The 19245-nt window shown below is 51.9% G+C and overlaps 2 protein-coding genes across 2 annotated transcripts in view; one reads left to right on the forward strand and one right to left on the reverse strand.

Annotated features, from left to right (window-relative positions):
• Positions 1 to 17558, forward strand: part of Ift172 (intraflagellar transport 172) — a 40263-nt gene extending 22705 nt beyond the window's left edge. Inside the window, exons 19-48 of the mRNA XM_059248678.1 lie at positions 2153 to 2237; positions 2487 to 2579; positions 3159 to 3236; positions 3434 to 3682; positions 4106 to 4184; positions 4413 to 4533; positions 4718 to 4862; positions 5768 to 5857; positions 6379 to 6476; positions 6566 to 6701; positions 6778 to 6894; positions 7387 to 7529; positions 8846 to 8939; positions 9055 to 9119; positions 9479 to 9659; positions 9882 to 9991; positions 10108 to 10237; positions 12641 to 12739; positions 12913 to 13022; positions 13136 to 13199; positions 13376 to 13462; positions 13669 to 13785; positions 14347 to 14457; positions 14622 to 14741; positions 15486 to 15581; positions 15866 to 15925; positions 16013 to 16111; positions 16461 to 16614; positions 17075 to 17166; positions 17415 to 17558. Of these exons, the coding sequence (XP_059104661.1) occupies positions 2153 to 2237; positions 2487 to 2579; positions 3159 to 3236; positions 3434 to 3682; positions 4106 to 4184; positions 4413 to 4533; positions 4718 to 4862; positions 5768 to 5857; positions 6379 to 6476; positions 6566 to 6701; positions 6778 to 6894; positions 7387 to 7529; positions 8846 to 8939; positions 9055 to 9119; positions 9479 to 9659; positions 9882 to 9991; positions 10108 to 10237; positions 12641 to 12739; positions 12913 to 13022; positions 13136 to 13199; positions 13376 to 13462; positions 13669 to 13785; positions 14347 to 14457; positions 14622 to 14741; positions 15486 to 15581; positions 15866 to 15925; positions 16013 to 16111; positions 16461 to 16614; positions 17075 to 17166; positions 17415 to 17504 (3313 nt within the window). The 3' untranslated portion in view covers positions 17505 to 17558. The remainder of the gene's footprint in view (positions 1 to 2152; positions 2238 to 2486; positions 2580 to 3158; positions 3237 to 3433; positions 3683 to 4105; positions 4185 to 4412; positions 4534 to 4717; positions 4863 to 5767; positions 5858 to 6378; positions 6477 to 6565; positions 6702 to 6777; positions 6895 to 7386; positions 7530 to 8845; positions 8940 to 9054; positions 9120 to 9478; positions 9660 to 9881; positions 9992 to 10107; positions 10238 to 12640; positions 12740 to 12912; positions 13023 to 13135; positions 13200 to 13375; positions 13463 to 13668; positions 13786 to 14346; positions 14458 to 14621; positions 14742 to 15485; positions 15582 to 15865; positions 15926 to 16012; positions 16112 to 16460; positions 16615 to 17074; positions 17167 to 17414) is intronic.
• A 77-nt stretch (positions 17559 to 17635) lies between these two features.
• On the reverse strand, positions 17636 to 19169 carry Krtcap3 (keratinocyte associated protein 3). Its single transcript, XM_059248677.1, has 7 exons — positions 19042 to 19169; positions 18746 to 18930; positions 18603 to 18662; positions 18290 to 18496; positions 18054 to 18188; positions 17839 to 17951; positions 17636 to 17742 (listed from the first exon to the last, which is right to left on the reverse strand). The coding sequence occupies exons 1-6, from the start codon at positions 19067 to 19069 to the stop codon at positions 17844 to 17846; spliced, it is 723 nt and encodes a 240-aa protein (XP_059104660.1). The 5' UTR covers positions 19070 to 19169; the 3' UTR covers positions 17636 to 17742; positions 17839 to 17843.
• Positions 19170 to 19245: the final 76 nt, after the last annotated feature.

The following is a 19245-nucleotide window of genomic DNA, read 5'->3' on the forward strand; positions in this document are numbered from 1 at the left end:
GCATTGGAACCTTTCCTGGAACTCGGTCTGTAGACCAGGCTGGCCTCGAACTCACAGAGATTCACCTGCCTCTGCCTCCCGAGTGCTGGGATTAAAGGCGTGCGCCACCGCCGCCCAGCAGATTTTTTTTAAAACCATCAACTATGGGACCAGCAAGATGGCTCAGTGGTTAGAAGGTTTTGCTGCACAAGCCTGTTGACCAGAGTTCAATCCCCAGAACCCATAGTCGAAGGAGAGAACCAACTCCTCTATGTTATTCTATGACCTCCACATGCACAGCATAGCACAGGCATGCCTGCATTCACACACATGCAATACATATGCACAACAAATAATAACTAGAGTAATTTTTAAAACCATCCGTTAGAGGGCTGGGGCTGGAGCTCGATTGACGGAGTGCTTGCCTAGCATGTGTGAGCCCTGGCTTTGGTCTCCAGCACCACATATACCAGATTATAGCACATGCCGGTAATTTCAGCATTTGGGAGGTGGAGACAGAAGGACAGAAGTTCCTTGACTATATAATGAGTTCAAGACCAGCCTGGCCTATGTGAGACCCTGTCTATAAAACAACAAAACCCACTATGTTGTAAAATTGTTTTTTGCCTAGAATTTTCCAATAGTTTATTGTTATATTCAATATAAAAGCTAGACTGGGGGCTGGAGAGATGGCTCAGAGGTTAAGAGCACTGGCTGTTCTTCCGGAGGTCCTGAGTTCAATTCCCAGCAACCACATGGTGGCTCACAACCATCTGTAATGAGATCTGGCGCCCTCTTCTGGTATGCAGGCACAACACTGTATGCATAATAAATAAAATCTTTAAAAAAAAAAGGTAGACCCCTTGCTGTGGCCAGTGGCCCTGTAAGTATTTGCCCCTGCATCTTTCTTATTCTGGTTAGCTAGTTGCCCATCAGTTTCTAGCCACACTGTACCCTTTGGCTCTGAGCATGCCCCACTCATCCTTGCTGGGAGTGGGCATAGCCATTCCCTCTGCCCCATCGTGCCATGACTAACTCTCCTAAAATTTTTTCTACTAGCAGATATTAATCATACATACTAATGGGTTTCCTTATGGTGTTGTAACGTATTTTTATCATATTTACCCATTACCCTCTCTTGTCCCCTCTCACTGTCTCTGATCCCCATCTTCCCAGCCAGCCTGCCTCCTACCTTTTGCTTTTAATGATTCAGTGAGTTTCTTTAGAGTTGTTTACAGGATCCTGGGTGAGGGGTTGTTTGCAGGAGCGTGGGCACCTTACCAGTGGCCACACCACTAAAGAAAGTATCCCCCCCCCCCAACCATTCACTGCACATAGATCCTGAGGCACCCGTGAGTGCCTCTATCCCCATAACGATATATTGGTCTCCACATGGCACATGTCATACCTGGAAGACAGCATCCCACCCTTTCTTTCTTAGGTTCTTCCCGCCCCCTCTTCCATGACGTTCCCTGAGCCTTACATACCTTACATACGTCCCGTGTATGGCTGAGCACTCAACAGTCACTTACGCTCATCACCCTGACCAGTTATGTCCTGGCCGTTACATCTGCCCACTACACACAGAAGCTCCCCTGACCAATGCTGACCACAGACAGCACTGATCGATGGGCAAAACGTAATTATTTAAAAGGCAATATGACGGGCACATCATGTACATTTAGCAAAAAATAACAGTGGTAGCTTCCTGACTAGGCCTGTGATTCCCCAGTCATAGACTTTGGACCATTTTTATAGCACCAGATGTGAATTCCCTCTTGTGGGGCAGGCCTGAAATCCAATGACAGAGTTCTTGGTTACCCCCAGCAGACTTGCCACTTTGTAGCCCTGAGCATATTTTTGCCTGGCCAGTGACTAGCTGCTGCTTGTAGTCAGGTCCCAGGCAATTTCACTGGCCTCCTCAGCCACTGATGACAGTATCACCACAATCGTTTTACTTCTCATTCTCTCCTTCTTTGTCCATTTACTATTGTCTGTCTCCACAGGAATGGAAAATCCCAAGAGCAAGGCTTTCATCTTCCTTGTTCCTCTTGGGCTTTCTGTGACTGCAGTGCGGGGCACACACTAGATGCCACTACATGTGTGTTGAACCAGTGACTTAATGACAGTCCTGTAGTAATGTAACTCTTGGTATTATGCCTCTGTGCTATAGGTGCTTTTCTGCTCTGGGTCACGTGGCAAAAGCTCGATTCCTGCATGAGACCAATGAGATCGCAGATCAGGTGTCCAGGGAATATGCAAGTATCATCCTCTTGACTCATTCGGTCTCCCAAGTGGAAGTTGCTGTTAGTTTGTGATTCCTAGTTTTCTAGCCTCTCTAGCTTCTACCCTGCCCAGCCCTTGTCCTTAAAGTTGGACCACTTTGGAATTACCTGTGAAACCTCAGGCTGCTGAGTCCCTTAAAGATCTTTAGCTTCTCACATCTGTTAGCCTCCTGGCCCCCGTGTCCGCCTAGGCTGAATGACCAAACCTCCTTTTCCCTGTAGGGTGGAGAAGGAACCGACTTCTATCAGGTCCGAGCACGGCTAGCCATGCTGGAAAAGAACTACAAACTGGCAGAGATGATCTTCTTGGAACAGGTAATGGGAGAAGAGGGACAGGATGGAAAAGAGGATCTTGGGAGGGGAGAAAAAATGAAAGACCATCTTCCAAAAGTTTGGAGAGAACTTTCAGGTTTGGGGCCTTCACCCCACGCCTTCCTTAGGTTCCTCCTCTGTGTTGGTTCTAGGCAAGCATTCGCCTTTGGTCTTTAATTTCTTCTTCCTCCCAAAACAGTGTCTCAGCTCCTCTCTACTCCAGAACCTGCCTTTGCAACATTTTATTTTATTTATTTATTGGTCTTTGCAGTTCTTGTGCACAGGTAGATTCAAGATTTTGTGGAGCCCAAAACTTATACAGTCTGAGGAGCCTTCTTTAAGATAAATTGCAAACAAGGAGCCCAGAATCTTCAGCTTCTTGTAGTTTATAGTAAATCTATCACTGGAGCCAGGTGCATAGCTCAGTGGTTGAGCATGGGCTTAACATGTGCAAGGCACTCAGTTCAGTTTCCAGTGCACACACACAGAACATGTTTATGCTTGGCATCTTGGTCATCCTGAGCAGGACTTACTGCCCCTGTGCCTTCCTGGTATCCTCTTTCTTCCATGTGGTACCCTTAGAATGCTGTTGAGGAGGCCATGGACATGTACCAGGAGCTGCACCGCTGGGACGAGTGTATCGCTGTGGCCGAGGCCAAGGTATTGTTTCTGTCTTCTCTTCACAGTTTGGTGTTACCAATTTCAGAAATCTTTCCAAGGAAGCCATGGGGTCTGGAATGGGGTTGGGGCTGCCTGATATGGTGAGGAATTAACATATTGGTGCCATGGGAGGAGCCACACTGTCACATAGGAGCAGGAGAGACATGGCATTCCTAGCTCCCTCTGTGCACGCCCAGGGACACCCAGCCCTGGAGAAGCTGCGCAGGGATTACTATCAGTGGTTAATGGACACACAACAAGAGGAACGAGCAGGTGAACTGCAGGAGAGTCAAGGGGATGGGCTGGCAGCCATCAGCCTCTACCTCAAAGCGGGGCTCCCTGCCAAAGCTGCGCGCCTGGTGCTGACCCGTGAGGAGCTTCTGGCCAACACGGAGCTGGTAGAACACATCACCACAGCCCTCATCAAGGGGGAGCTCTATGAAAGGGTATGTGGACTACCTTTTCTTGGCCCTTGTCTCCAGAACCTGAAACCCTCTCCCACCCAAGGAGACTTGAGGACACATAGCTCTCCCTGACTGCCTGCTAGCACTCCTTCTTTGGGGAAGCCGACTCCTGATTCTTTGTGTCCAATGGGTCTCTCACTGTAGTCTTATATGTGTTGACAGGCAGGTGTTCAGTGGGTCTCTCTCACTGTAGTCTTATATGTGTTGACAGGGAGGTGTTCAGTGGGTCTCTCTCACTGTAGTCTTATATGTGTTGACAGGCAGGTGTTCAGTGGGTCTCTCTCACTGTAGTCTTATATGTGTTGACAGGCAGGTGTTCAGTGGGTCTCTCTCACTGTAGTCTTATATGTGTTGACAGGCAGGTGTTCAGTGGGTCTCTCTCACTGTAGTCTTATGTGTTGACAGGCAGGTGATCTCTTTGAGAAGATTCAAAACCCACAGCGGGCCCTTGAGTGCTACTGTAAAGGCAATGCATTCATGAAAGGTACTAGCTGCTTCTAAGCTGTCTTTTTCCACTGTACACTCCTGCCCATCCAGTACCCCAGCATCTCCTTGGGGACATCCATTCCGGTTGACTGGCTTCAATTCTTCTGCATTCCTCTACTTCTTCCCCGTTCGTCCATACTTCATCTCCCTGTCCCGTTTCCCTGGGTCCCGTCCCTGGGTCCTGTCCCTGGAATTCTGAGCCAAGTGCCTCTTGTATCCCTGGCAGCGGTTGAGCTGGCTCGACTGGCCTTCCCAGTGGAGGTTGTGAAGCTGGAGGAGGCCTGGGGGGACTACTTGGTGCAGCAGAAGCAGCTGGATGCAGCCATCAACCACTACATTGAAGCCAGGTGTGGTGGCTTCAGGGCACAGGGCACAGGGATTTGGGCATGAGGTGAGAAACTGTGGTGAAGGAGGATGCTGCAGCCTAAAGGGAGAGATCTCAAAATGTGGGCTAGAATGTGCTTAGTGTCTCCACTCCTTTCCTCTTCCTCTTTCCTTACACATATTTAATGTCCTGCCCGACTCTGCCAGGTGCTCCATTAAAGCCATTGAGGCTGCTCTGGGTGCCCGCCAGTGGAAGAAGGCAATTTATATATTAGACCTCCAGGATCGGAACACTGCGTCTAAATACTATCCTCGTGTGGCCCAGCACTATGCATCTCTGCAGGAGTATGAGGTGAGAAGTCCCTTTCTGCAGCATTGAAGCAATGCAGTGCAGGGCAGTAAGGACGCCCCCTAGAACAAGATGGGGGGCAGCTCACCGAGCCGTTCTTGCTGGGCTCGGACAACGTTACTGCGAATGAGGAGGCTCACTTCTCTACTGTCAACCCAGATGCTGCCTCATTCCCCAGACAGAGCGAGCTGCAGCTCTCTTCCTGTGCCAGCTCAAGTGATTCTTCATGAGTGACGTCAGCAGAGCTGGTGTAGATTGTCCTGCAGGGCAGAAATGTGAATAGATGGCTCAGTGGTCCAGAGCACTTGCTATGCCACCGTGAGAACCTACGTTCAGATACCAGCACTCACGTGATCCCGCACATGCCTGGAGCCCCAGAGCTGTGGAGGGCGAAGACAAGAGAATCCCCTGCCTGGGGCTTGCTGGCCACCAGCCTAGCTAAACATCACACAGTCCAGCTTCAGAGAGAGACCCTGCCTCAAAGAAACAAGGCAGAGGGTGCTGGAATAACACTTTCTCCTTGTTTCATGTTTATGTGTGTACCTAACACATGCACATACACCACACATGTGCATCACACACACATGCACACATACACACACACACACACACACACACACACACACACGCACACGCGCATGATTGTCTCTGCCCCGCTTTGATCTAGCCTTTTTCTTTCTTATTTATTTATTTATTTATCTATTTATCTATTTATTTTTTGAGCTGAGGATCGAACCCAGGCCCTTGCGCTTGCTCGGCAAGTGCTCTACTACTGAGCTAAATCCCCAACCGTGATGTGGCCTTTTTCCTAGAGACACATTGTCCTTGCACCCTTCTTTTCTTCAGTATTACTACAAAGTGGTGTACCAGGCTCTCTGCTACCCCAGTTGACATCCTTTCAATTTTAGATTGCTGAGGAGCTCTACACCAAAGGAGACCGGACCAAAGATGCTATAGACATGTACACGCAGGCCGGCCGCTGGGAGCAAGCCCACAAGGTAGAGAATGAGCAGTGTCCGTGAGGAAAGAACTCTGCGTTAGTGGCCATGTTGCCTCACTCCTTGATCTCCGATCCCCCTCCTTTACTGGTTCCCTGAAGGCTAAGAAAGATTGCTAGAATACAGCATGGACAACTTGGATCCCTAGCAATGGGAAAAAAATCAGAGGTCCCTGTCCCTTAGCCTGCAGTTCTAACAACAGCTGATGGACTTGGGAGCCAGGCCTTCGGAATTATCACTCCACAGCCCCTGGTCCCTCTAACTGTCCTCTCCCTACATCGCAGAGCTCCACAGAGCAAGTAGACGTGTAGTGATGCAGCGGGTGCTACATATCCCAGTCTCTCATGCCTCAGCAGAGTATAGCTCTTCACGGGCTCCTGGTGGACACGGCATGGCCTGAACTGACCAGTAGAGTGGCAGTAACTAAATGCCAGTGAGCGTTGGGGGAGAACTCGGAGCTCAAGAGCGGATGGGCCTCCTTGAGGCTGGCACCCGAAGCCCCCTGGGTTCCATGTTCACAGCTGGCAATGAAGTGCATGCGGCCGGAAGACGTGTCGGTGCTGTACATCACGCAGGCCCAGGAGATGGAGAAGCAGGGCAAGTACCGGGAGGCCGAAAGGTGAGGGGCGTGGAGGAGGGCGGGTCCTCCCAGAAGCAGCAGCAGCAGGGATCTAGCTGTTGGAGGCTCCAGCTGCATTCTGTCCTCAGGCTGTATGTGACGGTGGAGGAGCCCGATCTTGCCATCACCATGTTCAAGAAGCACAAGTTGTATGACGACATGATCCGCCTGGTAGGGAAGCACCACCCAGATCTGCTCAGTGACACACACCTCCACCTGGGCAAGGTGAGCCCTTCCAGCCCTGCCCAGCCCTGCCAGCCAGTCCCCATCACCCCTTCCATCCTGACGAACTCCCCTACAGGAGCTGGAGGCCGAAGGCCGTCTGCAGGAGGCCGAGTATCACTACCTTGAGGCCCAGGAATGGAAGGCCACTGTGAACATGTACCGGTCCAGTGGGCTGTGGGAGGAGGCCTACCGGGTAAGGAGTCCGTGCATCCCTCTTTCCTGTTCTCACAAGACTGGTTTTGACTAATGTCACAAAGACCCAAGTATTGTTGTCAGAAGCACAGCCACGCCTGTATATACGACACTTTACTTATAATTTTAAGGGCTTCTGACTTTCCTGAAGCCCATCCTCTGTCCCTAAACACTGTGACCGCCGGGCGGTGGTGATGCACGCCTTTAATCCCAGCACTCGGGAGGCAGAGCCAGGCGGATCTCTGTGAGTTTGAGGCCAGCCTGGTCTACAGAGCGAGATCCAGGACAGGCGCAAAACTACATAGAGAAACCTTGTCTCAAAAAAACAAACAAACAAAAAACCACTGTGACCTACGTTAAGAGACCTGAAACCTGGCCCTCTTCAGTGCTGATCTGAAGCAGGATCCTGACCCTCATCGCCGCTGAGGCAGGGGGCCAGAGACAACAGGGGCAGCCCTGCAGTGGGCTGGGCTCCTGCAACTTTGCTCTACAGGTGGCCAAAGCCCACGGAGGAGCCAACGCCCACAAACACGTGGCCTATCTGTGGGCGAAGAGCCTGGGCGGAGAGGCCGCGGTCAGACTGCTTAACAAGCTGGGGCTTCTGGAGGCTGCCGTCGACCACGCTGCAGACAACTGGTGGGTCTCGGAGGAAGCCGCCTCTCCCTTGACTGCAGCCCATACATAGAGAAAGAAATCTGACGTGCCACTGAAAAACAGTTCCAAAAGCCGAGGCAGAAGTAAAGACGTGAGCCAGGCATGGCGGTGCCATGTGCAATCCTGCCACTCGGGGGTGGAGGCAGAAGGATCAGGGGTTCAAGACCAGCTTCAATACATAGTGAGTTTGAGGCCAGCCTACACTATATGATACCATGTTTCAACAAAAACGAACAAAAAAAAGAGTGAAAAATTGGCTAGGCATAATAATGCACACTTTTAGTCCCACTACTTGGGAGACTGAGGCAAGTAGATCTCTGTGAGTTCAAGGCTGGCCTGGTCGACATAGTGAGTCTCAGGCCAGCCAAGGTTACATAGTGAAACCCTGTCGAGAGGGGAGAGAGAGGAGAGAGGAGAGAGGAGAGAGGAGAGAGGAGAGAGGGGAGAGAGAGAGAGAGAGAGAGAGAGAGAGAGAGAGAGAGAGAGAGAGAGAGAGAGACCGAGAGAGAGAGACCGAGAGACCTTTGGAAGGGAGGTGTTTTATCAATGGTTCTAAAGAGAAGGGTGGGGCAGGAACAGCATGAAAAGCTAGAACTATACTAAGTAACATTTTGGGGTCATCAGAGTGTAATTCTGTTAAATGAGCAATGTCTATTCTTCTCTTTTATCTTTTTAGACAATTTCATAAACACATACAATGCACTGTAGTCATACCCTCCCCCATCACCCTGTCTTATCATCCCACCTCAGCCAGCTCCCAGCTAGTCTGTCTCCCTCCTACTGGGATGTCTTTGTCTGTCTGTCTGTGACCCACTGTGTTAAATTAGGGTTGCCTGTGTGAACGTGGGAGGGGGTCATCTCCCGCAGCACACACAACTCATCTGTCTGTGACCCACTGTGTTAAATTAGGGTTGCCTGTGTGAACGTGGGAGGGGGTCATCTCCCGCAGCACACACAACTCATCTGTCTGTGACCCACTGTGTTAAATTAGGGTTGCCTGTGTGAACGTGGGAGGGGGTCATCTCCCGCAGCACATACAACTGATCAGGGCAGATGTCTGCATTTCTTAACAAATGTCTCAAGCCGGGAGCAGAGTCCCAGGCTGGGACTCAGTAGTGCTCAGGAGGAGGGTGGGGGCTTCAGGAGCCCTCCTGCTGGCCTCAGCAAAGCACGGGATTGACCTGTCACTGTGTCACTTCTGTTACCTTTAAACCTGCCCTTTCTTCCCCCATGGTTGTCTCCATTTTTCTCGCCTTCTGTAAGCATTATATACAAACTGTCTACATCTTCCATTTCAGCTCCTTTGAATTTGCCTTTGAACTCTCTCGGCTAGCCCTCAAGCACAAAACCCCGGAGATTCATCTCAGATACGCCATGTACCTGGAGGATGAGGTATGGATGTCATTTTGTTCCCCCATACCCCTAACCACTGTGACCCTTTCAATCCTGTCTAGTTGCCTGTGATACCAGGCTCCTCCTCACCCCGTGTGACGGTCTCTCTGTCCAGGGCAAATTTGAAGAGGCTGAAGCCGAGTTCATCAGAGCTGGTAAACCCAAAGAGGCAGTCCTCATGTGAGTTTCCTCACACCTTTTCTTTTTCTGTTTACTTCTGGGTCTGGAAATGCATGCACCACACAAGTGTGGGGGTCAAAAGACAACTTGCAGACGATGGTTTTCTCCCCCTACCATGCGGGTTCCAGGATCTGAACTCAGGTCATCCGTTTTTGTGGCAAGCACCTTTACCCACTAAGCCATCTCCCCAGCCCCGCACTGCAGATTCTTTATCCTGCCCTGGGATAGGATAAAGACACTGCCCCAGGATCTCTCACGGTCATCTTTACTTTAAACCTTACAAGTTATATAGTTGTCTGTCTCTCACTGCTGAGGCTTCGGTCCTGTGCTCAAGATCTCCCATGTCCCCTGTCGGGCAGGTTTGTCCACAACCAGGATTGGGAGGCAGCTCAACGCGTGGCTGAGGCCCATGACCCTGACAGTGTTGCTGAGGTACTTGTGGGTCAGGCCCGTGGGGCCCTGGAGGAGAAGGACTTCCAGAAGGCCGAAGGGTTGCTGCTTCGGGCCCAGAGACCAGGCCTGGCTCTCAATTATTATAAGGTGAGTCACTCTATTTGGGCCACAAAGGGAGGATGGGACAGTGAGAGACCACAGGTCCACACTGACCCCTGGTGCTGAAGAAAGCGGGAGAGAGAAAGGACAGGCAGGAGAAGAGAAAGGAGGAGTCTAAGAAGTCAGGACCCAGGCCAGAGGGGCCCACGTAGCAGTAGGCCGCCTCAGAGCCCCCAGCTCTGCCCTTCTGACACCTGCAAACCTGAGCAGGAGGCTGGACTCTGGAGTGACGCTCTGCGCATCTGCAAGGACTATGTGCCTGGCCAGCTAGAGGCCCTCCAGGAAGAGTATGAGCGGGAAGCCACCAAGAAGGGGGGAAGGTAAGAAGCCACGTGTCCTGGCAGGACCTGGTGGGGATGGGACACAAGGCATGCATATACCGGCCCACACTCCCCCTCCCCAGTCCTGACCATTAAACACTCTCCTCACCCCACAGAGGCGTGGAGGGACTTGTGGAGCAAGCGCGGCAGTGGGAACAGGCTGGAGAGTACAGCCGTGCCGTGGACTGCTACCTCAAAGTTCGAGAGGCAGGCAGCAGCGGCCTCATGGAGAAGTGCTGGATGAAGGTGAGGCTGCAGACATTCCTGGTCCTGATTCCCATAGGTCCATTCCCACTCAGCGGCCTTCACAGGCATTCATCTTGACCCTCCTGTTACTTTATTTGAAGTAACAGACGTCTACCGAGTGCCTGCTGTGTATACTAGAGCCACAACATCTGAAGACCCTAAGAGATGTAAGACAGACACCCCAGCCAGCCAGAAGTTAGGGGACTTAATCATACCAATCGGAGTAAAGACTGAGGGGTATGGAGTGGAGTTCAGAGACACCTGAGCTCTCTGTGGGCTGCAGCAGTCCAGAGTTCTCTGAGGAAGGAAGGAGGACTTGAACAGGAGCCAGAAGGACAACTCGGGGCGCAGGGGCTTAGCTGAAGGCCGTGCCAACAGCATGGCTCCTCCTTCAGCACCTCCACCCAACATCTCCCCCCAGCAGACTGAGCCAGCCAGTACTCTTCCTCAAGCCAAAGACAAACCATTAGTCAGAGGAACAAAACTGATATGCATGTGTATCTGCCCGAGATAAGAAACTGGCTCACACAGCTACCCAAGTGGCAAGTCCCAAGGTCTGCATGGAGACTGGCAAGCAGGAAGGCCAGGAGAGAAAGTGCTGTAGTTCCTGTCTGAAGACTGCCAGGCTGGAGACCCAGGAAGAGTCAGCATTTCAGTTCCAGAGTGAAGGCAGGAAAAAGCCAGTGTCCCAGTTCAGACAACATTTGGGCAGGGAGAGTTTTCCTTTACTCAGGGTAAAGTAAGCCTTTTGTTCAATCCAAGCTTTCAGCTGATTGGATGAATCCCATCTACATTAGGAAGGCCAATCTGCTTTACAATTTAAATGTTAACCTCATCCAAGTATGGAAACACCCAAAGTACTGTTTGAACAATGCCTACATCCTGTGTATTTCAGTTATGACACAAAACTACCCGATAAGCCAACCCCGTTTATTATCTTTGTGATTAGGCATGCGTGTGTAGTTGAGATGGTGTACCCTGGGTACAGGGAAATATACAGGATTGGGAGCCCTGAGGGGCTGAGGGGGTAACTGGCTCTCTAAATTAAATATTGTCATGTTGATGCGCACGTAAGATGTCCTAAGTTCTGGGGTCATTGAATAGGTCCCAGAAGGTGGAATAAAGGAAGTCAAGGGGCTGATGTTTGGTTGTGAGGTCTGAGCAGACGCTCACCAAGCGCTAAGCACCTGGTACCTTTTATGCTGTTCACTAAAGTCTGCAGGGCTGTACCTTCAGGTTGGCCACAGGATGGCTCTCTGGATCGGGAGAAAGCATGCTTTAAGCCTTGCTTAAAGGATTTGGCAGGCCAAGAGAGGGCAGGGGAAAGTCTAGACGGTAGCTAAATTGGGTCACGTGGAAATTAAAATAAGTGTGGATGTTGGCACCCCAGTGGAAACAGAGTTAAACAGAGCTATCAATCATCCAGCCCAGCACTGTCGCTGGGACACTATACAAGCTACAAATGTGTCATTTCAGGTTTTTTTTTTTTTTTTTTTTTTTTTTTTTTTTTTTGTTCTTTTTTTTTTGGTTTTTCGAGACAGGGTTTCTCTGTGTAGCTTTTGCGCCTTTCCTGGAACTCACTTGGTAGTCCAGGCTGGCCTCGAACTCACAGAGATCCGCCTGGCTCTGCCTCCCGAGTACTGGGATTAAAGGCGTGCGCCACCACCGCCCGGCGTCATTTCAGTTTTTAATACCTGTGTTTGAATAAGGTTTAAAAAGAGAATAAAAATAGTTTGAATATACTTAACTGAACATTTAAATGTTGACATTTCGGACTGGAGAGGTGGCTCAGTGGTTAAGAGCAGTTGCTGTTCTTCCAGAGGACCCAGGTTATGTTCCCATCACCCACATGGCAGCTCACAACCATCTGGAACTCCAGTTTCAGCGAATCCAACACCCTCTTCTAGCCTCCATGGGCACCAGACACAGAAAAAAATGCAGACAAAATACCCATACACATAACATAAAAATAAGCAAAATCTTTAAAATATTGACATTTCAACATAATAATCATTAAACTTAATATTACTGGTATTTGCCATTCTTTTTTAGTACTGTTTTCAAAATCCAGTGAACATGAACAATCTGAGGCTCACATAGTCGCAGCGTTCCCTGCAATTCTCATTTGGGTTTTCTCTACCCTGTGCTAAGATCCTAGCTGTGACAAAGAAAACACAGTGAGCTCATACAGCAAACGAAGTGTGCAGAGTTGCAGTGACCGAGTGGAACATGAGACAGGTTCCCTGGTGGTCAGCCAGAAGACCCGCCGGCCAGGCTTAGCCCGGGAGGGTGGAAGATGAGGAAGGGTCACAAGAAAGTGGGAAGCTGGAGGAGGAAAACACAAGGCCAAGAAGCCCTAGTAGACCGTCTCCCACCATTTCCACCTTGTGTTCAACCACTCAGGCGGCTGAGCTGTCCATCAAGTTTCTGCCTCCCCAGCGCAGTCTGGAAGTCGTTCGGGCTGTAGGTCCCCAGCTGATTGGAATTGGAAAGCACAGCGCTGTAAGTAGGGTGCTGGGAGCAACAATCCGTGTACACGGGTGGGATGGTGGACACCACATGGGTGGGGCGGACCCTCCGGCAGGTGCGGCGGTGTTCTGGGGAGAGGGTTCAGCAATGGGAGGTCGTGGGGTCAGATGGAAAGATAGTGAAAACCTCCGATTCCCACTGTGCAGGCTGCCGAACTCTATCTGAACCTGGACCTTGTCAAAGAAGCAATCGATGCTTTCATTGAGGGGGAAGAGTGGAACAAGGCCAAACGCGTGGCCAAAGAGTTAGACCCCCGGTAACTGCTAGAGTCTGTCTCTTTAGTTCCTTTTGTAAACACCGGAACGTTCTTAGAGGGAGGGTGTGGCGTCACAGGACCATGGAGTTAGCAATCTCTGTATATCTTCCCAGGTATGAAGACTATGTGGACCAGCACTATAAGGAATTCCTCAAGAACCAGGGCAAAGTGGATTCGGTAAGGCGCTCAGTGTTAGGAAGCAGAATGCAGGGAGAAGCCAGAGGGGCTAGCTAGGTGGTTGAGCTCTTGCCTAGCACGTATAAGGCCCTGGGTTCAGTCCCCAGCACCACCAAGAGTAAAAGCCAAATTCCTGAAGAGGTACTAGAGATCCTCCCTTTTTTATTGCTCCACAGCTGGTGGGTGTGGACGTAGTAGCTGCTTTGGACCTGTACGTGGAGCAGGGTCAGTGGGACAAGTGCATTGAAACAGCTACCAAGCAGGTATGGCTGCCCCCCCCCCATCTCCTCTTGAATCTACCTGCTTCTGAGCATCCCACCCTTAATCCCACCAATGCCCAATCTGCGGAGGCCCTACTGAGCATGGGAGTGTGTGTGTGTGTGGGGGGGGTCGCACGTGCCCTTTACCTCCCGAACAACCCACGGACTCTTGTCACTGCTGTCCATGCTGTCCCTCCACTCCCAAACAGAACTACAAGATTCTGCACAAGTATGTGGCTTTGTATGCAACTCATCTGATCCGAGAAGGTGGCTATACCCAGGCACTGGCCCTCTATGTGCAACATGGAGCCCCTGCTAACCCACAGGTACCCGCCTTCTGGGATGAATGTTTCCCCTAAGGATTTCATTCTTCATCCTCTAAAGCAGCCATCCCTTCAGCTGTCTCCAAGAATCCTGTGCTGAAATGCAGACTCTCTGGAGGATTTAGCCTTTGAAGAAACCCAAGCAGTTGTCCATGTCCTTAGTAAACATACAGACCTGTCTGTCCAAGAGGAATCATGGATACCCTTCAAGAGTCTTTACTGACTTCCTCTAGAACTGACACTGTTCTACGGAGAATCAGAGTTTTCTAGACTATTAGCCTGTTAATGTCATGGCCGTACTCACATTTATATATTCGCCCACACTCACTGAACACCAGCTAATATGACGAGGTTTTTTGTTGTGAATTTTGTCTGTTTTCTGAGTCAGGACCTTCTGCAGGCCAGGCCGGCCTGGAACTCACTATGGAGCCTAGGATAACCTTGAAATCCTGGTCCTCCTGCCAAAAAAAATTTTTTTTCTTATGCCTCTTCTTCCCCCATCAGTCTCTTAGCTCCTACACACACAGCTCCCTCACTCGGGTCTCCTTCCCCCTCAACCTCTAGAACTTCAACATCTACAAAAGGATCTTCACTGACATGGTTAGCTCTCCTGGGACCAACAATGCCGAGGCCTACCATAGCTGGGCTGACCTTCGGGATGTCCTCTTCAACCTGGTAAGCAAGGGTTAACAATGAGATAAGAAGTCCCTTCTGTCCTGGCCTCCTTAGTGGACACAGACCTTTCCCTTATCAGTGCAAATGGCCAGCAGTGACCACTCCACAACCCTCCTTGGCCCCTCTCTGACCCGAGTCTAGCTCTGCCCCCCACCCTTTTCTAGTGTGAAAACCTGGTGAAGTCCAGCGAAGCAAACTCCGCCGCTCATGAGGAGTTTGAGGTGATGCTGCTGATTGCTCATTACTACGCTACACGATCTGCAGCCCAGAGCATCAAACAGCTGGTAAGATGCAACCAGAGAGATCCAGTGCAGAGCCCTCAGTCACAAGGATGCGCCCTCAGACCTAGGAGGCCAAACAGATCCGAGTTCTGGGTCTTCGAGCTTAGGCTCCTCGACTGCCACGTTTCCTTTGCGCAAAAGTCTCTTCTTTCTAAACCGTCCTTAACACTTGCAGACATGAGGTTTCTTCCTGTACTGTTCTGACCGTAGGGCTCTGTGCCCACAGTTCTACCAGCCTCATTACATTGAAACACTCACATAAGATAGATTTTTTTTTTTAGAAGATTTATTATGTATAGTGTTCTGTCTGCATGTATGTCTGCAGGCCAGAAGAGGGCATCAGATCTCATTACAGATGGTTGTGAGCCACCATGTGGTTGCTGGGAATTGAACTTAGGACCTCTGGAAGAGCAGCCAGTGCCCTTAACCGCTGAGCCATCTCTCCAGCCCAGATGATAGTTTCTATGTGCCTCCTGGAAGTACACTTTTGACTAATTTGGTTGTAACTGTGCATACATTTCATGTACTTGGTCAACTCCTAGAAGTAAAAGAGCCCTCCCCATACATAACCTGAGTGGGTTATGTTACACTGATGAAAAGAACCAAGGCCAGAGTAGCCTGAGAGCTAGAGGGTTCAGAACTGCTTGCTGGTTCTCCAGCTCCATGGCTGTCTTGGTTACAGGCTCACTGGTCGGGTAGCTCAGTCACCGCAGGACCAGGATCGTAAACTCTGCCTTTAATCCACAGGAAACCGTAGCTGCCAGGCTTTCTGTCTCGCTCCTGCGCCACACCCAGCTATTACCTGCGGACAAGGCCTTTTACGAAGCCGGCACGGCTGCCAAGGTGAGCCGGGACGAGGGAAGGGTGGGGCCGAAGAAACGAGGAAGTCTAAAGTGGAAGATGGAGACCGCCCTGAGCAAAGCTGAGCAAAGCTGAGCAAAGCTGAGCAAAGCTGAGCAAAGCTGAGCAAAGCTGAGCAAAGCTGAGCAAAGCTGAGCAAAGCTGAGCAAAGCTGAGCAAAGCTGAGCATGGGGCTGACGTTGAGGACGGTCAGCCTCGTCCTGGAGCAGCCCCTGACCCCCTGGAAGGATTCAACCTCAAACCCATTTGCAACTTGTCTCTTCTAGGAAGTTGGCTGGGAAAATATGGCTTTCATTTTCCTCAACCGGTTTTTGGATCTGACTGACGTAAGTAGGAAAACCGTCTAGAGATCGGGATGCTCTGCCTGTCACCGGCTGTGCCTATCTATCTCCTGGTTGACTGTTCTGTCACAGGCAATCGAAGAAGGGACTCTGGACGCCCTTGACCACTCAGATTTCCAGGACACAGACATCCCCTTTGAGGTGCCACTCCCGGCCAAGCAGCATGTACCGGTAAGGTGTCACCAGTGGGTTGGCACTGAGAAGGGAGGATGGCTTTGGGTTGCTAATTGTCAGTGACCTCAGCCTTCACTATTGCTCAGGGAAAGTAGAGGCAGTGACAGTGTCCTTCAGATCCAAGGTGGGCTACTTGTAGCTAAAGCCGACATATGGCCGAGGCTCAGGAAGGCCTGTCCGCGCGCGCGCGCGCGCGCACACACACACACACACACACACACACGCACACACACACGCACACACACACACACACACACACGCACACACGCACACACGCACACCCGCACACCCGCACACCCCTCCCCCAGCCCCATGGGAAGCTGGTGCTACCGAGTCTCTTTCCCAGGAGGCCCAGAGGGAAGAGGTTCGAGACTGGGTGCTCACAGTCTCAATGGATCAGCGGCTGGAACAGGTTCTGCCCCGGGATGAGCGTGGGGTCTACGAGGCTTCCCTAGTAGCAGCGAGCACTGGAGTGCGAGCACTGCCCTGCCTCATTACAGGTACCGAACCCCACATCACCCCATATCCCACAGCAAGCAGAAAGGAGGGAAAAGCAGCAGCATCAAAAATGCATTTCAGCTGGGCCGTGGTGGCGCACGCCTTTGATCCCAGCACTCAGGAGGCAGAGGCAGGCGGATCTCTGTGAGTTCGAGGCCAGCCAGGAATGTTACACAGAGAAACCCTGAAAATGCCCTTCAGTGACAGGACCATCCATCCGTCCATCCCACTCTACTCCCAGGCCGCTTTCACCCTTCCCATTCCCTTGCAAACACCAGCACCTTTTTTTTAAACTGATTTTCGAGACAGGGTTTCTCTGTGTTAACAGCCCTAGCTGTCCGGGATCTCACTCTGTAGCCAAGGCTGGCTTCAAACTCACAGAGCTCTGCCTGCCTCCCGAGTGCTGGGATTAAAGGCGTGCACCACCCCGCCTGGCTCCCATCATCTTATCTTCCACCACAGGTTACCCCATTCTGAGGAACAAAATTGAATTTAAGCGGCCAGGGAAGGCTGCTAACAAAGACAACTGGAACAAGTTTCTTATGGCCATCAAGGTTAGAGAGGGAGCCGGTCTTAAGGACGAGGGCAAAGAGAACAGTGGTGGAGTGGGGTACAGGGTGGAGGAGTGCGGTGCAGGGTGGAGGAGTGGGTGCAGGGTGGAGGAGTGGGTGCAGGGTGGAGGAGTGGGGTGCAGGGTGGTGGAGTGGGGTGCAGCAGGATTGTCCACAAGGCAGGCACAGAGCCTGCTCCTCATAACACGCGGGTTCTAAGGAGTCCCCTCGCGTTCTCCCTTTGCTCACAGACCTCCCACAGCCCAGTGTGCCAGGACGTGCTCAAATTCATCAGCCAGTGGTGCGGCGGGCTCCCCAGCACCAGCTTTTCTTTTCAGTGACTGGTGTGGCGGGGACTTAGCTCTGCCCCTCATTAAAGTTCTGTAAGTAGTTGAGACTGCTGTATTCTTTGATCAACATCTCCCCAGCACACCTCAGCACCCTTTACTCTGAAAGTAATTATAATCAAGCAGAAGACAAAAACAAGTTCTTTTATTACAATTATTTATATCACCCTGGAGTCAGGGCCCCTTGCGTAGTAGAAAACACCTGTGGATTGCGCCTCAGAAGAGCACCTGCCTGATAAAGAAAGAGCCGACCTGCATCAGAGAGCAATCAACATAGCAAAAAACTGGCCCCAGTCCCAAGAATGCATCCCACTCCAGGGCCTCTTACCTGTCCTAAACCCAGGTTCTCTGTGAAGCCTGGAAATCCTGATGATGATGGAGTAGCTTCACATTTTCCTGCCTTCTACACTCAGGAGGTTCAAGCTCTGTCAGTTCCTCCAGCTGCAGCAGAGGGTGCATTCAGTAACTGGGCCTTCAATGGCACACAGCTCCTTTCTACAGGACCAGGCTACGGAACCAACCCTTCCTGTTCCTCTTCCTTACCTGTCCCTGCAACCCTTCCTTCCTGCAGGGCCCAATTCCCCGTAGGGTGAGTGCGGCGACACAACAGTAACCAGAAAGAGCAGCCTCGGCTGCAGACATGAACAGAGAGGGGATCCAGAGAGCCAAGGCTGTATCCTAAAACCAAAAAGTTACAGAGGGCTAGGCTTGGAATGGGCAGGAGAGCACACAGGGCATAGGTGAGGACCACCAAAGTTTGGGAACAAGAGTAAGCTCACATAAATTCTGGTGGGATCAAAGGGGCAGTCGGTGTGTCCAGGCCCCTGGTCCAGAGGTATGGAAGGATCCAGCAGTCCTGGATGGCAGTCAGCAATAAGGCGGCGGCCACCATTGGCAATCGTGAGCGACACAGCAAGGAGGAGGCCCATGGAGCACGCAGCAGACAAAAGCAGGTTCACTAGGGCCAGCGCCAGAAGGGCCCAGTGCTAGTGGGGTAGAAGACCCGGGTGAACAGCCCGGTTACGTTTCCCAGGGACTTAGACACGAGTTTCTCTATTTGAGGCAGAGCTGAGACACCTCCACCCCTCTCACCAGTCGTGGGCGAAGAAGGTTCCTGGATGCCAAGAGGGCCACAAGTCCCACGGAAACGCTCTGCGGAAGCAACAAGCCGATGGTTCACTGTCTCTCTGCGCCCATTCCACCCGCCTGCCGGTCCATCCGCCCGCCACGCTCACCAGCAGCCCCGAACCCACGGAGATGACATTGGCCGTGGTGTATTCCGGCGTGACCGCGCCACGGGGGTTGGCCACATGCCGCAGGACAGTACCATGCAGCACAGCTCCCACCAGAAGGTTCACGTGGCCCACCAGGAGCAGCGCGAGGCCCACGCGCATCAGCCGCCTGGGACCGCGGGCGGCGTCTGAAAAGTAGGGGGAGGGGCAGGTATTAGCCGTGCAGGGCGGGGCCACGGGGCCAGCCACGGCGCGTGGGACGCCGGGGAGCTACAGGTGAGTTAAGTCGTGCAACTTACCGAAGACGCAGAGGCGGCAGCACCTCATCGTGGGCCGCTCTGGCCCCGCCACCACCCGCACGCCCTACCTGGCCCCGGCCTCGCCCGGCCGCCGACCTGGAGTCCAGCTTCCGCGCCGCCGCAAGGCAGCTCCACCTGAGCCCGCCCCGCCCCCGCCGAGGCCCCGCCCCGCCGAGGCCCCGCCCCCGCCTCCAAGGGGCCGCC

Source organism: Peromyscus eremicus, chromosome 22, assembly GCF_949786415.1.
Source record: "Peromyscus eremicus chromosome 22, PerEre_H2_v1, whole genome shotgun sequence".
NCBI lineage: Eukaryota > Metazoa > Chordata > Mammalia > Rodentia > Cricetidae > Peromyscus > Peromyscus eremicus.

Coding starts and splice junctions, on each gene's coding strand:
- Krtcap3 (XM_059248677.1), bottom strand. CDS start 19,069: ATGAGGTGCTGCCGCCTCTGCGTCTTCG. Junction 18,497..18,602: donor ACCTTCTTCGCCCACGACTG/GTGAGAGGGGTG, acceptor CTACCCCACTAG/CACTGGGCCCTTCTGGCGCT. Junction 18,189..18,289: donor TTGATCCCACCAGAATTTAT/GTGAGCTTACTC, acceptor TTTTGGTTTTAG/GATACAGCCTTGGCTCTCTG.